The 21,390-nt window shown below is 41.8% G+C and overlaps 1 protein-coding gene across 2 annotated transcripts in view; it reads left to right on the forward strand.

Moving 5' to 3' along the window:
• GALNT17 (polypeptide N-acetylgalactosaminyltransferase 17) overlaps positions 1-21,390 on the forward strand; it is a 434,680-nt gene that overhangs the window by 131,137 nt on the left and 282,153 nt on the right. For both annotated transcript variants that reach the window (XM_027862449.1, XM_027862450.1), the window contains exon 2: positions 2,944-3,127. In XM_027862449.1, coding sequence (XP_027718250.1) covers positions 2,944-3,127 — 184 coding nt within the window. The remainder of the gene's footprint in view (positions 1-2,943; positions 3,128-21,390) is intronic.

Here is a 21,390-nt window from a genome sequence, read left to right on the forward strand (position 1 = left end):
TTTGGGTCTTTCTGAAGGCCAGCTTTCTGCCTTTATTGGAGCAGGGGGAGGGAGATGTTTCTATGTCTGCCTTATATTCATTGTCAGGGACTTTCTGCAAAGCAGAATCACTTTCTTGCCTGTGATCTCAGTGGAATTGTGTCTGCTTCCCCACTCCATCCCACAAAGACAATGTTTTCCCTGAGGCTTCTGATCTCTGTGTTCTACTGTCTGCCTTTTCGCTGACCCTGAAGGGGAAATGGGTGAGGGGAGCAGCTGGGGCTGGTACCCTCCTTTCAAATGGAAGCAATAGGAATCAAATGAGATAATATAAGTCAAGCACTTTGCAAACCTTAAGTGCTATATAAATGTTAAGCTATTGTTATTGTGGTGGTGGTAGGGATGATAGGATCATAGATGTAGAGCTGAAAGGGCCATTGAGGCCATCAAGTTAAAACCCCTGGTTTTACATGTGAGGAAACTGAGGCCCTGAGAGGATAAGTGATGTAGCCAGGGCCAGTTAGTCAATAAAACAATTCTAGAAACATTTATTAAGAACTTACTATGGGCCAAGCATTCTACTAAATTCTTGAGCTACAAAGAAAGCAAAAATAATCCCTGTCCTCAAGGGGCTCACATTCTAATGAGGGTCACCTCATTAATGTTTAAGTGAATCCAGAACTTCTTGACTCTAAGGACAGAGCTTCCCTTTACCACAACGCAGTGCCCTTTGTAGATATGAAGTGCCCTATGTGTGCTCTGGAGCTGCAGAGTAGTCCCCAGGGGTTGAATGGAAGGAGCAAATGATACATTTAGCTTCATTCTTATTCATCATCATCTTCACCTCATGTCGTGTGTCCACATCATCTTCTGTCTACACCGTCATGCATTTGTACCATTATTGATTCACATTGTCCTCCCTCTTTACCTTCATCCTCATCTTCATTCTTCCATCCATCCTCTTCTTCATCCATTCACATCCTCACCCATTTATCCATTCCTCATCTATCCATCCATCCTTTCTCTTCATCCCCATCCTTCCTCATCCTTCCATGCATCCATTCTCATTCCTATGTATCCTAATTTTCGTCAGTCATCGTGCTTATCTTCATCCCTATCCATTTATCCTCTTTCTTATCCATCCATCTATCTCATCTGTCCACCCATTCTCCTCCTTATTTCTCCCTTCTCCTTATCTATCCATCCGTATATCATCTGCTTACTATGTTTCAGGAACCATGTTAAGCTCTACGGTTACAAAGAAAGGTTAAAAAAAAATACAATGTCTGTCCTTAAGGAACTCACAACCATGACATAGGATATTTACAGAGTTGTTGTTGGTCAGTCACTTTTCAGTTGTGCCCGACTCTCCATGACCCCATTTGGGATTTTGTTGGCAAAGGTACTGGAGTGGTTGGCCATTTTCTTTTTTAGCACATACAGAGGTAATCGAAGAGGGCTTGGCCAGTACTTGGGCAGATGCTAACAAATACTCTCTTTCCAAGAAGGAGACAAGAAAATCTGGGGTTTAAAAAATTGCCCATCAGGCTGTTCATTTGATAGTCAAGCTTTTGATATGAAAGGATGGCCATGGGCAGGGAGAAATGCCAGGTGCCCCTTGACAGGCTTGGCTTATGACAGGAGCTTCATTTTGCTTATCATGGATCACAGTGTTTTGTGTACTTTCTCCCCTTATCTGTAATTCATTCTCTGACTTTGCATATTTCCATTTGCCATTTAGATGAAATTTAAATAAACCCATTCCACTAAGCTCTGGGCTGGAGACAGGCACCCTTAAAACTCACTCTCAGAGAAATCTGCATTCAGCTCGCTTGGTGTGAAGCCAAAGTGTCTTCCACCTTGCAGTTCTCCAGGCTTTTCTGTTCAGAGTTTTCATTCAACCTCTTTTCCTCCAGGGATTTCTAACCTTATGGGTGATTACTTCACTAAAGAAGGAAGGGAAGTGAGCATAAATAACCATGACTTGCCATCTAAAGGATGCTGAAGGAGCTGGCTCTCTGACTGGCTTCAGAGGATAGAGGATCAGGGTAGCCCTTGCTTCTCATTCTGGGGCCACATTTCAGAACCATGACCAGCACAAGGCGTGTGCCTCCAGGGCGCTAGCATTTGGGCAGAGGTATTGCTCCTTTGCAGTGACAGAAGTCATAGGAAAATCAATCTAAAGTTGTAAGGGCCCTAAGAGGTCATTTAGTCCAACTCCCTCAATTTTCATATGAGGAAACTGAGGCCCAGAAAGGTTAAAATACTTGGAATCAGGGCTTTAGAGCTGGACAGGTCCATCATCTATCTAGTTCAAACCTTTCATTTGGCTTATGAAGAAGATGCAGGACGAAGATAGCAAGGGACCCGGGATCAAGACCCAGAAGGGACCTTAAAGGTCACATAGTCTAAGATTCTGCTCCCCCGCCCCCTTTAAAAAATAGATGATAAAAACCACCACGCAGAAAGTGGCTTACCCGAGTCATTTATTTCTAAATACTGGGCTCAAGTAGTGATTGAAAGAGGTAGGATTTGAACCCAGGTTCTCAGACTCCAAATCCAACTCCCTTCTCCAAACCTAGCTCCAACCCCATCACACTGTCTCTCCTTGTGTTTCACCATACAGTCCCCAGTCACTTCCTGAATCTCCACTCTACCCCTTTCCATCATTTATTAGTTGTGTGGTCCTAGGCAAGCTAGTGAATCTCTGCACCTCAGTTTCATCATGTATAAAATGAAGGGGTTGGAATCCATTACCTCTCAGGTCCCTTCTACCTCTAAATCTATGATCCTATGATTGTTTTCTCTAAGTACTGGGGAGTCACATTGAGCTGGAGGATTTCAAAGGTTCATTTTAGATTATACCTGGAGTTGGAATGAGGCTGGTAGCTGACTTCATGTACCATGCTTGATGATCTTCTGAAAGTCATCTGTTTTTCCTTATTTTTTTCCCTATTTTTCCAGGCTTATCCAAATCCCTTGGGCTTATCGAAGGCTATGGTGGGCGGGGCAAAGGGGGACTCCCCTCCACCCTTTCCCCAGCTGAAGAAGAAAAGGCCAAGGGCCCCCATGAGAAGTATGGCTACAATTCCTACCTTAGTGAAAAAATTTCACTGGATCGATCCATACCAGATTACCGCCCAACCAAGTAAGTGTCTATGGTTGCATTAACTGGGAGGATGGCACCTTGGGAACTGACATGGCACCTTTCCCCTTGACCTCACTTTTCTTCCTCACTTTTCTACGCTCTTCGTAAGTTTTCTTTTCTATATCCCCAGCTGGTGAATGGTATGTTTTTATGCAAATTTAAAGTATGAAGTGATATGAACAAAGACCCTGGACATCTGTCTTAGTGGGATTTTTTTTGGTAATATTGAATATAAAAGAAGTGAGTCTGGGATGGATAAAAGTGAGCTCTATTTGATGTAGAATATGAGAACTTTCCCAGACTGATTGCTCTTAGTGGCCAAAGGTATAAATGAAGACTTTATTAAGCATTTACTCTGTATTACATCCTGTGCTACATGACTGGGCTGCAAAAAGAAAGCAAAAATAGTCCCTTCTTTCAAAAAGCTCACATTCTAATGGGAGAGACAACACACACACACCACACATACATGTATATATACGCATATATACATGTACATGTAAGTGTATGTACGTATTTGATATCATGTAGATGCATGTCAACATATATAAAAGGAGCTCCTTCCTGCTCATAGAATCCTCTTTCTTTTAGAGACCAGATGCCATGTATATGATGCCTTTCCTGATTCTCTAAACTACAAAGCCCTCCCTCTCAAACTATCTTTTATGCAATTAAACTACTTTGTATATACATATAGTTTTTTTCATTTATTTTCTTAATAACCAGTACATACTCATACAGGATGTCCCAAAAGTCTTAGTGCAGCCTCAAGCTTTGAGAGTTGAAAACCTCATGAAGACTTTTGGGATACCTTGTACATGTCCTTGTTGTGTCTCCTTTTAGGATGCAAGGTCCTCCCAAGAAGGAATTGTTTCGTTTTTTTTGTACTTTTAACCCTAGTACCTGGCACGTAGTAGGTCCCTAATTAATACTTGTTGATTGGATTTATGATGCTTCTTGTCATTCAGCTGCCCATCTTCTAAGACCCTTCTTACCTCCTCAGTCTCATTCCCTTTATCCAGTCTTGTGATTTTTTTTTTATTCACAACAGTTATCTCTTGTTCCTGATGCCTCTTCATTCAGGTTGGTCTATGTGGATTCTGACATCCCTTCCGACTCTGAAATTCCACGATTCTATGTTTGTGTCTAAAGGGAAGCAAAATAAAACGTGCATTATTTGCAGCATTTCATATCACTTAAGGTGGTATAAGACCTTTGGTGGCAATGTAAACTGCCTCAGATTGAGTATTGGATCTGGAGTTAGAATCTTGACTTGGATGCTTCTTAGTGTGTGATCCTGGGCATCTGACAGTCTCCCTGTGCCTCAGTTTCCTCATTTGTAAAGTTGACCTAGTAATCACACCTACCTCATGGGGTTGTTGGGAGGATCAAATGAGGAAATGAATGTAAAATGCTTTGAAAACCTTAAAACACTATATAAACGCCAATTACCAAATCTTAGGACATGTATATGTTATGTATAGTGTATAATATGTACTTGTATATATAATACACAATTTGTATATATGATATGTAATACACACAAACATTTATGTATATGTAATATATAATCTGAGATTTATGAGAGACTTAGAGAACACTCAGCCCAACCTCCTTAATTACAGAGAAAACTTTGGGTTAAAGCAGTATTAGTCAATTTATTTTCAAAATCCAGCTTTCATCCCTATCCTCGGTCCCTTCAGGTCACTCTGGTTGGAGGCCAGTGACATACAGCAAGTTCCAATCAAACATTTAGCGTGCACACAAAGAGTCATCTTCCTTTGAATTCAACAAATAGATATTAAGTGCCTACTGTGTCCCAGGTACTGTGCCAGGTGCCAGGGAGAGGGAAAATATGTTGATCCCTGTCTCTCACCCCAGTAGAATGCAAATTCCTTGAGGGTAGGAACTGGTTATTGTCTTATAGCCCCAGGGTCTCTAGCATCTAGTAAGAGCTTCATAAAATGCTCATTAAATGGAACTGACTCAATTTTTATGTCTTTGCTTTGACCCCCTGTTGTCCAGTCAGCTCATAGAGTCGGTCTTGGAGCTTATTTTTCTGCTATCTGTCTTTATATTCTAATACCTCACATTTACAAAGTGCTTTTATAGTTTCACAAAATACCTTCACTTCCGTTGTTATCTCATTCGGCCCACAAAGCAACTGCAGAATGCACCCCACCCCACTCCCCCATTTTTATAGAAGACAAAACTGAGACTCAAGTAGGTAAATAACTTGGCCAAGATCAAACAGCAGTAAGGCTGACTTCAGATCGTAACCCAAGTCTACTGCTTTCTTGTCCAATATCCTACAATACATCTATCTCTTTTCTTATTCATGACTTTCACACTCACATACTCTCTCTCTCTCTCCCTCCACCTCCCTTTCTCTCTTCTTTCTCTTATCTTTCCCTCTCCCTCCCCCTTTCCACTTCTCTTTCTCCCTCCCCCTCACCCCAACCTCTTTCAACTTAGCCCAGGAGGGCCCTTCAGCTCTTCCCTCGACTCATTAAATACTGGAAGCCCCTAGTGTCTCCCGTGAACCTGAATGTCTCCTCTTCCATCAAAACTTCCGTCAGTTTTCTTCCTGAGAAATAAATTGTGCTGGTGGATCCAGTAAATTAAACCCTGCCTGGTCTGGTGGATGCTTTGAAAATGCCTCGGGCACTCCTCCAGTTCAGCAGAGACCAAACCCTTATGTCACAGAATCCTGACATTCTAGCACAATCTGCTAGCAGCTCAGGAGGCGTTTAAATAGGCCGGTCCTTGAATAGCTTTGAAAAGTACAGATCTCAACCCTTTTTTCCCTCTTTCTTTTTTGGTCTGGACCCATGATTTCTCCAGCATAAGGAATTTCTGAAGAAGAAATTCTCTCTACTCAGGAGAATCAGTGCTTTCTCTGCATGACAAGTCTTGAAGAGATGCCTGGGGAAATGCAGAGGTTAAGTGACCTCCCCAGGGTCATGCAGATAGTAGGAATCAAAAACTGGACTTGAACCCAGGTTTCTCCTTAGTAGAATATGAACATCTTGAGGGCAGAGACGACCTTATTTCTGTATCTGTATTCCCAGGACTTAATCAATACCTGGCATGTAGTAAGTGCTTTATAAATATTATTCATTCATTCATTTATTCATTTCTGATTCTGAGACCAGTTCGGCTCTCTATCCCTCACTTCTCTACCACAATGCCTTCCCATATCCTGCTCTTAAAACAAGATTTTCATTACTAACATTAATATCAATGCTATATTATTAATGTAATAATGTTTTATTAATATAAGAACAGATATTATTAGAAAATTTCACTGAACAATGATTTCACTAGTGTGATCATTCCCTCCATTTGTACTGTTGATGACCCATCCACATCTTGTCCATAAATCCACCCTCCAGGGACTTTTAATAATTGTAAATACTGTTGCAGGTCAAGGACTGTGCCTCTAATTGCCTTCATTCTCACTAAGTAACCCCCTGCTTCTGTTGCCAACCATACATGTCAATCGGCATTTATTGAGGGCTTACTACAATCCAATCCAATCAACATTTATTAAGCACCTACTGTGTGCCAGGTAGGTGGCACAGTGGATAGAGTGCTGGGCCTGGAGTCAGGAAGACCTGAATTCAAATTTGACCTCAGACACTTATTAGCTGTGTGACCCTGGGCAAGTCACTTCACCCTGCTTACCTCAGTTTCCTCAATTGTAAAATGACCTGGAGAAGGAAATGGCAAACCACTCTAATATCTTTGCCAAGAACACTTATTAGCTGTGTGACCCTGGCAAGTCACCTCCTCACTCTATTTGCCTCAGTTTCCTCATCTGTTAAATGAGCTGCTCCAGTATTTTTGCCAAGAAAACCCCAAAAAGGGGTCCAGACATGACTGAAGAATGACTAAACAACATGTTTCAGGTATGCAGTTAATAAAAAGAAAGACGGTTCTTGCCCTTAAGGAGCTTGCAATTTAGTGGGGGGAGACAACACATAAAAAGAGTCAGGGGGAGGCAGCTAGGTGGCGCAGTGGATAGAGCACTGGCCCTGAAGTCAGAAGGACCTGAGTGCAAATCCAGCCTCAGACCAAACACTTGACACTTACTAGCTGTGTGACCCTGGGCAAGTGACTTAACCCCAATTGCCTTAAAAAAAAAAAGGGTCAGGGAAGGAGGTTGGGGCTGGGGAACCAGAAGTTACCTGGCTTGGGGGCTTTGGGCAGGGAAGCAAATGAAGAGCGGAGTGAGCAAAAAAGCCTTACTTTACCCCTAAATTCGTGCTTACCATCAGCAGAAACCAATATGCATGCAGAAAGTAAACATAAATCATCTGCACACTGAGTATACAGGGATTGGGCAGGGCAGAGGGGACTAAAAACTGGGGAAATCAGGAAGAGCCTTTTGAATGAGATATTTGAGCTAGTCTTGAAGGGCCCTGAGAGGCAGAGGGCACAGAGTACTAGGCAAGGGGGATAGCCAGTGTTGTCGATAATGCCCCGCATGCCACAGGGGTCACTGTTAGTATACTCATGCTTATTCTGTTTATACTTACAGATGCACTGGTTGTCTTCCCGTTAGAATAGAAGCTCTTTGTCAGTAGAGTTTGTTTCTTTGCATTTGTATTTCAAGTGCCCAGCAGAGTCCTTGGGACTGAACAGACATTTCATAAATGCCTGTGGATTGAGGGTTTTCTTTAAGCCTGTGGCCAGTAAGGTCATTTGCAATGTTAATTCTTTGGAGATAAGGGATGTTCCATTATTCCTACCCACATAGCATCATGGGCAGACTTGGTGTTAGGAAGCTGGGTTTTTGCAGCAGAAAGCAATTTAGGATTGTTGAAAACACTTTGTTTTTTCCCCAGTGTGATCTAGCCTGATCTCTTTTTCCTCTGTTCAGTGCTGGTCTCCACTCCCCATCAATATACAGTATTCTTTTCTTAATATGTGAATTGAATAGAAACTGTAGGGTATAGTACCGAAAAATATTGATTCTGCAGTCACAGGTTGCTGGGTTGTTTTTCAGTCATGTCTGACTCTTCAGGACCCCGTTTTGGGATTTTCTTGGCAGAGATACTGGAGTGATTTGCCATTACATTCTCCAGCTCATTTTACAGATGAGGAAACTGAGGCAAACAGTATGAAGTGACTTGTGCAGGGTCACAGAGCTATTAAGTTTCTAGGCTGGCTTTGAACTCAGGTCCTCCTGACTCCAGGGCTGGTGCTCTATCCACTGCACTACCCAGCATATGTGCACATATATACATACACACTTGCATACATATATAATTTACCTCTCTGGGCAGCCTAGGTATCACAGTGGATAGAGGGCTAGACCTAGACTCAGGAAGATCTGAGTTCAAATCCAGCCTTAAGCACTTATCGCTGTGTGATCTTGGGTAAGTCACTTAACTTCTGCCTCAGTTTCTTCTTCTGTAAAATGGGACAATAATAGCACTTACTTCCCAGGGTTTTTGTGAGGATCCAATGAAAATGATAAAATGCATACCTTGACATACTGTATAAATGCTACATGTAGTAAAGTATTATACTAAAGCATTGCATGAATTATTTTTGTTATTATCATCATCTTTTAGTTTCTTCACCTACAAAATGGATAAAACAATGCTCATGCCATCTATCTTATTGGAGGGGAAAGCTAATAAGTCCATTCTGCTTATTTCGTTTTTGAGATGCCTGTGAGATGGGTAGTTGGAAATGCAGGATTGGATTCATCCTGCAGTTTTACTTCCAATGGGGAAAGTATTATCACCATTATTATCACCCCCCCCCCATTTTGCAGGGGATGTCACTAAGGCCAAGAGAGATTAAGTGATTTGCCCAAGGTCACATAAGGAGTAAATGGCATGGCTCGAATTCAAACCCTAAGTCAGAAGGAGATGGGGGCTGGAGTTGTAGATTTGAGAGTCATCTGTATTGAAGTGGTCATGGGTGCTGATGTGATCACGTAGAGAGTATAGGGAGGGAAGAGAATTCAGGGAAGAGATCAGGACATGAGCCCAGAAAGATGGGAGAATCTTTCCACCCTGGGTTAAGCCCACTCTGTTATCTAATCACTTGACACTGGAGCATTCACAGACCAGCCCACTCACTACTTTGGATAAGGGGCTTCCCCTAGCGACCTCTCTCCACTTGTCCCAGGTCAACCAATCGCTTCCTTTATAATCTTCCTATGGTTCAACCATTCTTGGCTCTTGAAAATGAACTTCTCAACCTCTAATCATTGTGGGTACCAGCGCTGATGGACTCTGGACCTTCCATGAACCACAAGGATTCAGGATAATTCCATGTTTTTCTGGTGGTAGATAAAGCAATCAGTGAGTGCCCATTTCAGCCTGGAGACCAAACTGTCCTCTCTGGGCCTCAGTAGAAAGGTATTGCAAAGAGCTTGGCCTGAGTATTATCTATTGCTTCCTGGAGGTTCTTGGGGGTTCATCTGCTGACCTCGCTTTGTATAATCCTTTGGTTTCCTTGTTCTGGAAACTGTACCGGGTGTCCCAAAAGTCTTAGTGCAGTTTTAAGCTACTAAAACCTAATTTAAAGCTACTTTAACTTAAAGTTCAGCAGCTAATTTAAGCTATTAAAGCTTAAAACCACACTAAAACTTTGGGGACTTTTTATACTGTTGAAGTGCAGAATGGTATTGTTTTTTTTTCCAGCCACATCACATTGTGAATTCATATGGAACTTTTAATTAATTAATATTCCCAAGTATTTGCCACAGGAAGAGCTTTCCCCATCCCTGGGCAATTGACTTTTTGGACCTAAGAGCGAGACTTCATTCATTCATTCATTCATTCATTCATTCATCCATCTATGTATCATTCATTCACTTATCTATGCATTCATTCATTTGTCTATTGATTCATTCATTCATCTATCTATTCATTCATTCCTATTTGGCTTAATATCCTCAGTTTGGACCTTTGTTCTGGCCTGTCCAGACCTTCTGATACCCACTCCATGTGTGTGCCATCCACTAATTAAATAATCACACCATCCATGACTTCATCCAAGGAGGAGGTAAATGTTAAACAGCTTTCTTGCTCTTGTGCATTCAGAATGTAGAATTTTTTTAATCTTCCCTTTGCTGGATGGAGGAAGGAGGTTGGCCATCAACTAGTGGAGCTGGAGGGGGCTATAGAACCATGGAATTTAAGACCTGAGGTGGGGAGGGGGACAGAGCTGGGAGCTGAAAGATCCTCTAGGCTGCTTCTTATTTTACCTCTGGAAGCTCTTAAGTCATTTCCCTCTATCATTTTGACAAAACTGCTCCCGAACAATTTAAAGCGGAAATATCCATCCTGCTTTAAAGATCTCCAGGTGAGCATTGTGTGTGCCCCAGGCAGCTTCCTGGGGTTCCCCTCTTCCCATCTAGAATGCTTTCTTCCCTAGAGATTGTTTGTTTTTCCCCCAGTAAAGTTTTTACATAAACCAGTTAAGTCAAGTATCCTGGTTGCTGATTAAAATAGATTCGAGATAAAGAAAATTATCTTAAATGGATTTTAAATTGCAGCATTAGCCAAGAAACTGGCTTAATCTCTCTCTGCCTGATAAACATATATTAATTTTGTATCTAACTAAGAAAACACACACCAGGCGTTTTAGAAGCTACTTTATATTCATAGACTTTTTTTTTAAACACGTCTACTGGTGATCCAGCCCATTCTGTTGGTCTCTTTGTTTGGTCTTTGCTAGATTAAAAAGGTAAACTTTCCCTCCCATGAAGGAAAAAAATGCCCCTTGAGGTCAGGGATTATTTCATTTTTGTGTTTGTATCTCAAATTCCTGGCAGATAGTTAGCAATTAATAAACAACAATGATAATAGCAATAATAACAACATTGATTAGCATTTTCAGGTTTGCGAAACACTGTTCTTGGTCATTTCATTTGATCCTTACAACAATGCTGTGCTGTAGGCACTATTACTATCCTTATTTTCACAAATGAGGAAACTGAAGCAAACAGTGGTGAAGTGACTTGCCCAGGGTCACACAGCTGGGACACATCTGAGGGAGGATTTGAACTGAGATCTATCTGGCTCCAAGTCTACTTCTCTATTCACTGAGTCACCTAGCTACTTGTTTAGTGATTCTGAGATAAGTTCAAAAGAGAAAACCAGTATCATTGGCAGGCATTATCGAGTGATCAGTGGTGAAGTAAGTGCACATTTTAGACCTCCCAAGCCCCAAATGCTAAGATTACCATTTGTTAGCTATTGTAAAATCATTAGGTCTTTAGTGGAGACCCACAGGACACTGCAATGACATTTATGGCCATGAAGAGCCTGAAGTTGTCCGACTAGTTCCGAATTTTGAGAGTCCCTGACAAACTGACTCATGCAACAAGATAGTTTAGAAGTTATTTTGTTGTTCAGTTGTATTCAATCATGTCTGACTCTTCACAACCTCATTTGGGGTTTTCTTGGGTGAGATAATGGAGTGGTTTGCCATTTTCTTCTCCAGCTCATTTAGCAGGGTCACACAGCTAGTAAGTGTCTGAGTTGGATTTGAACTCAGTTATTTTACTTCTCTTTAATTAATAAATATTTATTTTTCTTTCTCTCTATCTTCCCCTCCCTCATGCTATTGGGGAAAAAAAAAAGCCTTGGAAGGAATATGTATGTTCAAACAAAACAAATTCCCTCATTGGTCATGTCCAAATGTATGTTTCCTTTTGCACCTTCAGCCTACCATTCTCAGTCAGGAGGGTCTTTACTATCAGTCCTCTGGAATTGTTATTGGAATTGTTATTCCACTGATCGTCGTTCTTAAATCTTTTAAAAGTTGTTTGCTTTTACATAGTTGATGTTATTGTATAAATTGTTCTCCAGGCTTTACTAACCTCACTCTGCATCAGTTCATACAAATCTTCACAGGTTTCTCTGAAACCATCCCCTTGATCATTTCTTATGGCATAATAATATTCTATGTTACTTATATGCCATGATTTATTCAGCCATTCTCTGATTGTGCCCTTTCTTTCTAGTTTTAATACTTTTATTTAACTATAGAAAGCATTTTTTTATCCACCTGTGCAGTGGTTTCTGGAACATTAAATAGAAAAGAATAATGACAGGTTTTTCTTTTACTGGGACATCTATATCTGAACCCCTTCAAAAACAATGAAAAAATAAGATAATAGTAATAATAAATGATGGTGATGATGATGATGATGATGATGGATGAAGTACATGGCCTTTCTGTGGTCCTGTCAGCTCCTGAAGTTGTCCCCAAGAGGTTTTCTGGGAGCGTACAAAAGATGAGTTCATATCCCAGTGCTTGTATTCTCTTATAGAAAGCAGACATTTTATCCACATACATGATTGTCTGCTATGTATAAAATGAGTAAGTTATACTAGCTGACTTCTGAGGTAACTTCTAGGATCCTGGGGTTCTTTTGATTCTGTAGGAATGAATGAATGAATGAGCACATTCAATCAAGCCTAGCTGCTGTCCATCAGTCTCCCAACTCCATGCTTTTGCATTGGCTGTTCCCCATGCCTGGAATGCTCTTCCTTCTCATCCCCATCTTCTGGCCTCCCTGGTTTCCTTTAAGTCCCAGCTAAATCCCACCTTCTGCAAAAAGCCTTTCCTGATCTCCCTTAATGTTAGTGTCTGAGATTACCTTCAGTTTAAGCTTTCAAAACTTACATGTTGCTTGCATGTCGTCTCCTCCTTTAGATTATGAAGGTAGGGATCGTTTTTGCCTTTTCTGGTATCTCAGCACCTGGCACATTTGTTGTGGTTGGTTCATTTCAGTCGTGTCTGACTCTTCATGACCCCATTTGGGGTTTTCTTGGCAAAGATACTAGAGCGGTTTGCCATTTCCTTCTCTGGCTCATTTGACAGATAAGGAAACTGAGGCAAACAGGGTGAAGTGACTTGCCCAGGGTCACACAGCTAGTAAGGGTCTGAGGCCAGATTTCAGCTCAAGAAAATGAGTCTTCCTGACTCCAGGCCCAGCACTCGACCCACTGCGCCATCTCACGATCCCCGGCACATAGTCAGCACTTAGTGCTTATTGACTGATTTGATGTGATTGTGATTGAGGTCCATTATGAGAAACAAAGAAGGAAAGAAGGTGGATTCTCTGCATGGGCAGTGGCAGAACCAGGAGAGTAAGTGGATAAATACACCCTAGGTTAACAAGATGAGCACAGTCTCCCAGAAAGCGATGGGACTAGCAGATAGAGCTAGCCAGCTCTCTGAGAGACACAGAGATATTAGCATCTTCCCTTGATCTCCTCCTAGTGCTGAATGGAGAGTGCAACCATCAGTGTCAGCATGTATCGGCACCTGGGTCTTCAGTCCTGAAAAGTCTCAGGAAAGTGGATGGCCACGTTCTCTGGAGGTTAAAAGGACCCTGGGAAGTGGCAGAATCAGAAGACTTGGGTTCTAGGCCCAGGTCCTACACATCAGAACCTTGGACAAGTCCCTCCACCTTTTCCTCAGTCGTAACATGGGGTCTGTAATGTGTAGCTCAACTGGCCGCCAGGGCTGTCAGGAGGACCGAATGAGTTAATAGATGGGAAAGTGACTGGCAAAAGAGGACAAACTGAACGTGGTAATGTAATGTGAGGGATTAGGAAGGGAAAGAAACTAGGACAGATTGGTTAGCCCTGGAGGTTTGGATAACTGCTGGTTCTTCAGAAGCCTCCGCTTGAGTGCTTGGATGGTTTCTACGAATAAATTTTTTATCATGAGCAGCTCTGAAACAACAGGGACAAAGAAAGCCTTTGATAGAGTGTATGCTTTGTGCCTTGAGAAAGATGGTTTTCTCAAGGAAGCTGCAACTTTTGTGACTGGCTTATTAAACTTTTAAGCTATACAGCTTGACCATCTGAGGCATAGAAGATGAACTAGTGGAGATGTGTGTGTGTGTGTGTGCGCACGCGTGTGTGCGTGTGTGTGAGAGAAAGAGAGGCAGACACAGAGATTGACTATGGGGAGGGAGATAAATACTTCAACTTTCAGACTTGCACGGGGGTCTGACTATTCACCTACAAGAAAAATTCCAGCAAAGGTCTTTGTTGCTCTGATCCCACCACTCCTAACTGTGTAGTTGAGAGACAAATGTTGTCCATTTTTATCTTTATTTTTTCTGCCTGTTGTGAAATATATATATATATATATAATTTGATATGATATAAAATGATATATGATGATACAACTATGTGCCTCATTGGATAGTGTTAAGACTGAAGTCAGGAGGACCTGAGTTCAAATTTGGCCTTAGACACTTAGTAGCTGTGTGACTCTGAGCAAATCACTTCATATCTGCCTCATTTTCCTTATCTGTAAAATGCGAATAATAATAGCACCTTCCTCCTAGGGTCATGGTGAGGATCAAATGATATAGTAATTGTGAAGTGCTTAGCATAGTGCCTGGCATGTTGTAGGCCCTATATAAAGTGTTCACTACTATTATTAATGTAATGTAACAACATAACATAACAACATGTGCATTGTATATGTGTGTTATGTATACACACAGGCATGTATGTGCACATATGTATTCATACGTATAGATGCGCTTATGTGCATACCCACACATGTACACGTGTATATTCATGCACACATGTGTAATATACTTATATGGAGACACATATGTAGATGCACATTGTATACAAACACCGTTTACACACATGTGCATTTACATGTGTGTATGTGTTTGTGCACATATATGCATATACCCATGTGTGTATAAACCTGGAAGTGAGATGTGAGAAGTGATAGAATTGGAGTGAGGAGGGGGGAACAGGGACCTGCCAATGGTCTTTGTCCTCTTAAAAGGAAGTTGCTTTTAACAAATAACACGAGAATTCTCATTATTGCACCAGGAGGTGTTTATGTGGGGTGTTAGGTGGAAGGTTTGCTGTTAATTCAATCTACCCTTGTATTTTTGGAGGATTTTGGCCGGGTTAGAGGCCGTTAGTGTCTCATTTCTAGAGCAGGGAGAAGATTGTGGGTGGGTCAGATGTTGGACATCACTGCCGCCCTGGGTCAACAATGCTCCAGGGCTGGACGCTTGGTTGATTCAGGTGTCAGAGCTTCTGGGTGGGGACAGCTGGTGTCTAGGCATTGCTGGTCTCTGCCACTGCCCTGCTTTGCTGTCCTTGACCCACTTCTTGGCTCGTTTACTGAACTTGGAAATGAGTGAATGAATGAGTGAATGAATTAAGCACTTAAACTGCTGAGCACTAGACTCTAGATTATTGTTTGGTAAACACTGCCAGGTTTGGAGTCTGAGAATATGGGTTCAAATCTCACCGCAGACATTTGGTTGTTACGTGACTTTGAGCAAGTCACTTAACTTTTCAGGGATAGATTCCTTCCTCCTCCAAAGAAGGGGGAAGGGCTTCTTTAGAGGGCAGAGATCCCTTCACGCTGGAGCTCTGTGATCCTATGTGATCCCTCCCTGAAACTCCTCCACTGTTACTGATTAAAGTCCCTGCCTCGGCCTGCTGTCCTCGCCATGTTGCCTGCCTCCAAGGCCCTTGGATGGTTATAATGGCTGTTGGTCATGACCTTTTGCCTCTGAAGTTGTGACTTCTCCTCTTTTTGGAGTGATTTCTGGTTCGGGTTTTGGAGGCCACCTTTCCCTTTATTCTGTTTGGAAAATAAGCTCCTATCTATTTGATTTTAAAATCTTTATTGATGCTTTTGGTGGCTTGCGCCACAGTCATTCCCCTGACATCTCTCCTCCCTCCCCCCACCCCCGACCAAACCCTCTTTTGTTCACAAGGGGAAACAGGGAGGCAAACTTGCTGACTTGGCCAGTTTCACTTCTCTCCCAGAGGAAGGAAGTGCATTTTCATCCCTTCTTCTCTGGGATTAAGATGCTCGTTATGATTGATCCGAGCCCTGATGCCTGTTAATGTAATTTTCTTTACATTATTGCAGGCGTGCACGTGTGCGCGCACGCGCGCGCGCGTGTGTGTGTGTGTGTGTGAGACAGAAAGACAGAGAGAGACACAGAGACAGAGAGAGACACAGAGATAGAGAGAGACACAGAGACAGAGAGAAACAGAGAGATTCCCCTAGTTCTACTCTCTTTGCTCTGTATGAGTTCATCCAAGTCTCCCTGTCTTTCTCTGAATTCCTCATGTTCTTCATTTCTTACAGGGATGCATTACTCTATCATATTCATTTTACTGTTGTTTAATCTTTTTTTTCAATTGTGTCTGACTCTTTGTGACCCCTTTTGGGGTTTTCTTGGCAAAAATACTGGAGTGGTTTGCCATCTACTTCTCCATCTCATTGTACAAATGAGGAAACTGAGGCAAACAGGGGTAAGTTTCTTGCCCAGGGTCACAAAGCTCGGAAGTCTCTGAGGTTGGGTTTGAACTCAGGTGTTCTTGTCTCCAGGCCTGGTGATCTATCTGCCGCACCACCACATATTCATTTACCACCCTCCAAATTCTTTTAAATTAGGCACATGTATGTGTGCGCACACACGCACCCCCACGATACACCTTTCCTCCCCACAGTGTCTGCCCGCCTGCCAAAATGATACTTGGCAAATGCATTTGCACCCTAACCCTGAATTTCTTAGTTGATGGGCACCCACTTTTTTCCCCGTTTTTTGCTACCATAAAAAATACAACTGTAAATATTTTGTTGTATACAGTACCTTTGTTGTATGTAACATTTTTTAACTCCTTGGGAGTATATTCCAATATGGACAACCATTTATTTTTCTTCTTAGAAAAAGTATTATTGGTGCTTTTTAAAAAAATTATTGCAATCATTTCCCAATGCATAACCTCTCATCCACCATTCCTTACTCCCCACTAGAACCTTCCCTTCTAACAAAGAAATGCAGGTAAACAAAATAAATCAATCCACTGAGCATGTCTGACAAGGTATGGGTGCCCCATTCTATAGCCTAAAGCTGGCATTTCTATAGTGTTTTAAGGCCTGACAAATATCATCTCACTTTATCCTCACAATAACTTTGGGAGGTAGGTCCTCCTATTATCCCCACTTTGCTGATGAGAAAGACTGAGGCTAAGTGATTTGTCCAGATCATGCAGCTCATAGATGTCTGAGGTCAAAGTGGAACTCAGGGATTTCTGACTCCATGTCCAGTGCTCTCCACTGAGCCCTTCAGTGGCCCCCAGTCCACCACCATTCTGCTGAGAACAATAAGTTATATTTCATCATTCCTCTCGAGTCAAGATCACCCATTTATTTCTTACATTAAAGTGAACCTACAGCAATCCTGCTTTGACATTAAGAAAACTTAATTTCATGACCCCCTTTGAGACAGCTGACGATTCTCTAAAGTGAAGGTAAATGGGGTTTAAGGATGGAAATCTGTCACTGGGAAAAGCCTTATAAAAATGGTGACCATAAAATAACTTATTTTTGAAGAAAGAATCCTTTTTCTTTAAGGGATATATCTGAGTTCTTTATGGACAGACAAAAGTTAATTTTCATCTTTTTTTGAGAGGGGTAAATAAGGATTCTCATCCAAATAAGATTCTCATCCAATAAAGATTCTCATCCAAATTCCCTTAAATCAGGTGTGTGCGTGCGTGCGCACACACACACACACACACACACAGACTCTACTCTACTGCCAAAATGATGCTTGGCAAATGCATGGTGGAATTTGGAACCAGCATTTGCAAATGGCCCTGGTCTGGTGTCTGGGTACAGGCTTGGGAGTTCTGGCTTTAGTGGTATGCAAACGTGGGTGTTTACTGTGGAAAGAGAAATTCTGCATTCATTAACTCTGTACAAACAGAGCCTGGTGGGGAGAAGGGAAGCTTTGTGATAATGGTCTTTTTTTTTTTTTTTAATTCCCATGCCATCCATTTGGAAGCAAAATCACAAACTCCGTGGATCAGATTTAGAACTGGAAGGGACCTTAGAGGCTAGGGTTCTAGGCACCTGTGAGAGCTAGCCTCAGACTCTGGACAGCCTGGAGGCCTGACTCTGCCTTGCATGGGCTGTGTAACCTCGGAGGGTCCCAGGCATCTCTCTACGATCTATAATCTGGAGAGGAGGGGGTCATCTGCATTGACTGAGGGAATTTCTTGGCTAAGAGTTCTCCAAACTGACAAAATCCAGTCCTCCCCAAAATACTCTGTATGGGTGTGTGTGTGTGCACACACACACACACATATTCTGATAATAATCCTCCAAATCAGGTTCCCAAACTAATAGGACCACTGAGGCCTTTGGAGCTGGAAAACACCTTGTAGTTTGTCAAGTGCCCTATAAATGTTGTTACTTGATAGATGGAGCCCCTAACGGCTGGTCTGAGGGTCTGAGAGCATGAGATGAAGGGCGTGGGGTGGTTGGGGAAAAGATGGCGTAAAATGGAGCCTTTGGTCCTCCCTTAAATCCTGGGGCATTTACACCCTTCCCAACCTGCCCCCAGTCTACTTTTCTACCTTATTAAGCAATACTTCCCTTCATGAATTTGAAGCAAACTAGCCTTCTTGCTATTTTTCATACTTGAGAATCCATTTCTCATCCTCACATCTTTAAGTTTTCCATGGTTAAGATGCCTTCCCTCCTCCAAATTTCCTTCCAGGTGCAGGTTAAACACCAGCTTCTACAGGAAGCCTGTCCTGATCCCCACCCCTTGCTAATAATGCTCTTTCCATAAAATCACCCATATGCATTTTGTATATTCTTACCTAAGTGCATGTTGTTTCCCCTAATAGAATATAAGCTTCTTACATTTTGTTCTACTTTCTCCTTACAAAGCAAGGCCTCATCTTTATCTTTTTTGTCTTTACTCCGGTAATAGAGGGGTCAAACACCCCCCCGGATTAAAATATAAATAGGAAATATATAACAAGATAAATAAGTACAATAGACCACAGATAATGCTAATATGTGGTTTTTTTTAAGTCAATGGGTGCCTATAGTGATTCTTATCTATGGTTTAATGGCCCCCATTTCCACTTGAGTTTGATACCACCATTGCAGAACATCCTAACTGCTTGATAAAATGCCTATTGATTGATTGATTGAAAAATAGCTATAGAGAAATACTTTTTGTTATGGACATAATTTTACATCTGGAAGTGTGGTAGTTCTATGGGTTGGGAGAGCCAAGCCTACAGGTGATGTGCCTCTGGTTCTGTAAAAACAGACTTGACCATCCTTGAGACTTTTCTTCTTTTTCCAAATAACTTATTTTTTGTTTTTCAGTGAACAAGTATTATAATTAGTCTGTCCCTTCCACTACCTTCCCCCACAAACAGCAAATAAAGAAAAAAAGTAATACATACCTGCATGATCCGACCAAACAGATTCTAACTTAGCCATGCTCAAAGCTGTATGGATGCCTCCTTCTGCATTTTGAGTTTATCACTTCTCTCTCTGTCAGGAGATGAGTGGCTTGTTTTGTTTTCATTCTTTTGGACTGGTGGTTTGTCATTGTGTTGATCAGAGTTCCAGCATCTTTCTACCTTTTTTTTCTCTATAATATTATCGATGTATAAATTGTTCTCCTACTTCGGCTCACTTCCCTCTGCATTTCTTGTTTTTCTAGTCTCCTTTGATATTGTTCATTTCATCATTTCTTGTGACATCATAATATTCCATTACATTCATAGTCCGTAGTTTGTTTCACCATTCCCTAAAAGGAGGCAGCTAGGTGGTGCCATAGTGCATAGAGGTCTGGAGTTAGGAAGACTCTTCTTCCTGAGTTCAAATCTGGCTTCAGATGCTTACAAGCTGTGTGACCCTGGGCAAATCATTTTAACCTGTTTGCCTTAGTTTCCTCATCTGTAAAATGAGCTGGAGAAGGAAATGGCAAACCACTCCAGTATCTCTGCCAAGAAAACCTCAAATGGGGTAACAAAGATTTGGACATGACTGAAAAATGACTGAAAAACAATAGGTGGATATCTCCCCCTTACCCTCAGTTTCCAATTTTTGGCTACCATGAAAAGAGCTGCTATGAATATTTTTGAACATAGAGATCATTTTCATCTTTCTTTGATGTCTTTGGGGCATAGACATAGTGGTGGTAGAGCTGGGTCAAAGTTGTGCACAGTTTAGTGACTTTTGGGGAATGGTTCCAAATCAATTTCCCAGAATGGCTGGATGAAATCACAGCTCCATCAACTATGCATGAGGGTACCTGTTTTCCCACAGCCTCTCCAATATTTGTCATTTTCCTCTTACGTCATCTTTTCCAGTCTGACAGATATGAGGCGGAACCTCAAAGTTGCTTTAATTTGCATTTTTCTAACTATTATTGATTTAGACCATTTTCCCCTGTGGTTATTGATAGCCTAGAACTAATTTTTTTTAAAACTTCAAGTTTATTTTTTTGGGGGGGTGGGGGGCTAGGCAATGGGGTGAAGTGACTTGCCCAGGGTCACACAGTAGTAAGTGTTATGTGTCTGAGACTGGATTTGAACTCAGGTCCTTCTGAATCCAGGGCCAGTGCTCTATCCACTGTGCCACCTAGCTGCCTCTCCAGTTTATATTCTTGAGCCCTTTCAAGAATTTCAAGAAACTTGTCAGAGCTTATGCTACGTTTGTGTGGCTTTCAAGAACCTGGATGTGGCCAGTTATCCCCCATCCCCTACCCTGACCCTCCTTGTCTGACCTTGGGTACCTTTCCTTATTCTTCCTCTTCACTATTCCTCCCCCATCCCCAGTCACTAGAGTCCTCCCTTCTAAACCACCTTATGTTTAATTAATTTGTATGTATTTGTATTTTTTCTCTTTAAATTAATCTGTATATATTTACATATGTACTTCTTATCTCTTCTATTAGAATGTAAGCTCCTTGAAGGCAGGAGCTGTTTTGCCTTTCTTTGTATCCTCCGAACTTAGTACAATGCCTGGCACATAGTAGGCACTTAATACTTGTTGAGTTGATTAATTGCTGGGGATTATATCTCTTCAGCGGGCTGCTATTTGAAGTGCTTTCCTGTAGACTTTTTCCTCTCAGTCCTGAGAAAATCAGTAGAGGCAAGTTTCTTTCCAATCATAATCTCTCCTTTAGATGTAGAGTTCCTAGCCTAGTTCAGAGTACAGTAAATATCTCCCAGTATGACAGCAGGAAGCAGAAACAATGGCATGTGATAAGTGGGTAATTTATAGCCCCTAAGACCAGGGGGACAAGGGAGACTTTTGTGGGGGTGAAATCAATCCAGATTCAGGACAAAAGCGCTTATACAGGAGGGCAGGAATGTGGGCTCTTGAGAGTCACTAGTGTGACCTTTTGGGAAAATTAGAAGTTCTGATCACGAAACGGAGATTGTTGTAGAAGG

The sequence above is a fragment of the Vombatus ursinus genome, unplaced genomic scaffold, assembly GCF_900497805.2.
Source record: "Vombatus ursinus unplaced genomic scaffold, bare-nosed wombat genome assembly UNPS02014768.1, whole genome shotgun sequence".
NCBI classification, from domain to species: Eukaryota; Metazoa; Chordata; class Mammalia; order Diprotodontia; family Vombatidae; genus Vombatus; species Vombatus ursinus.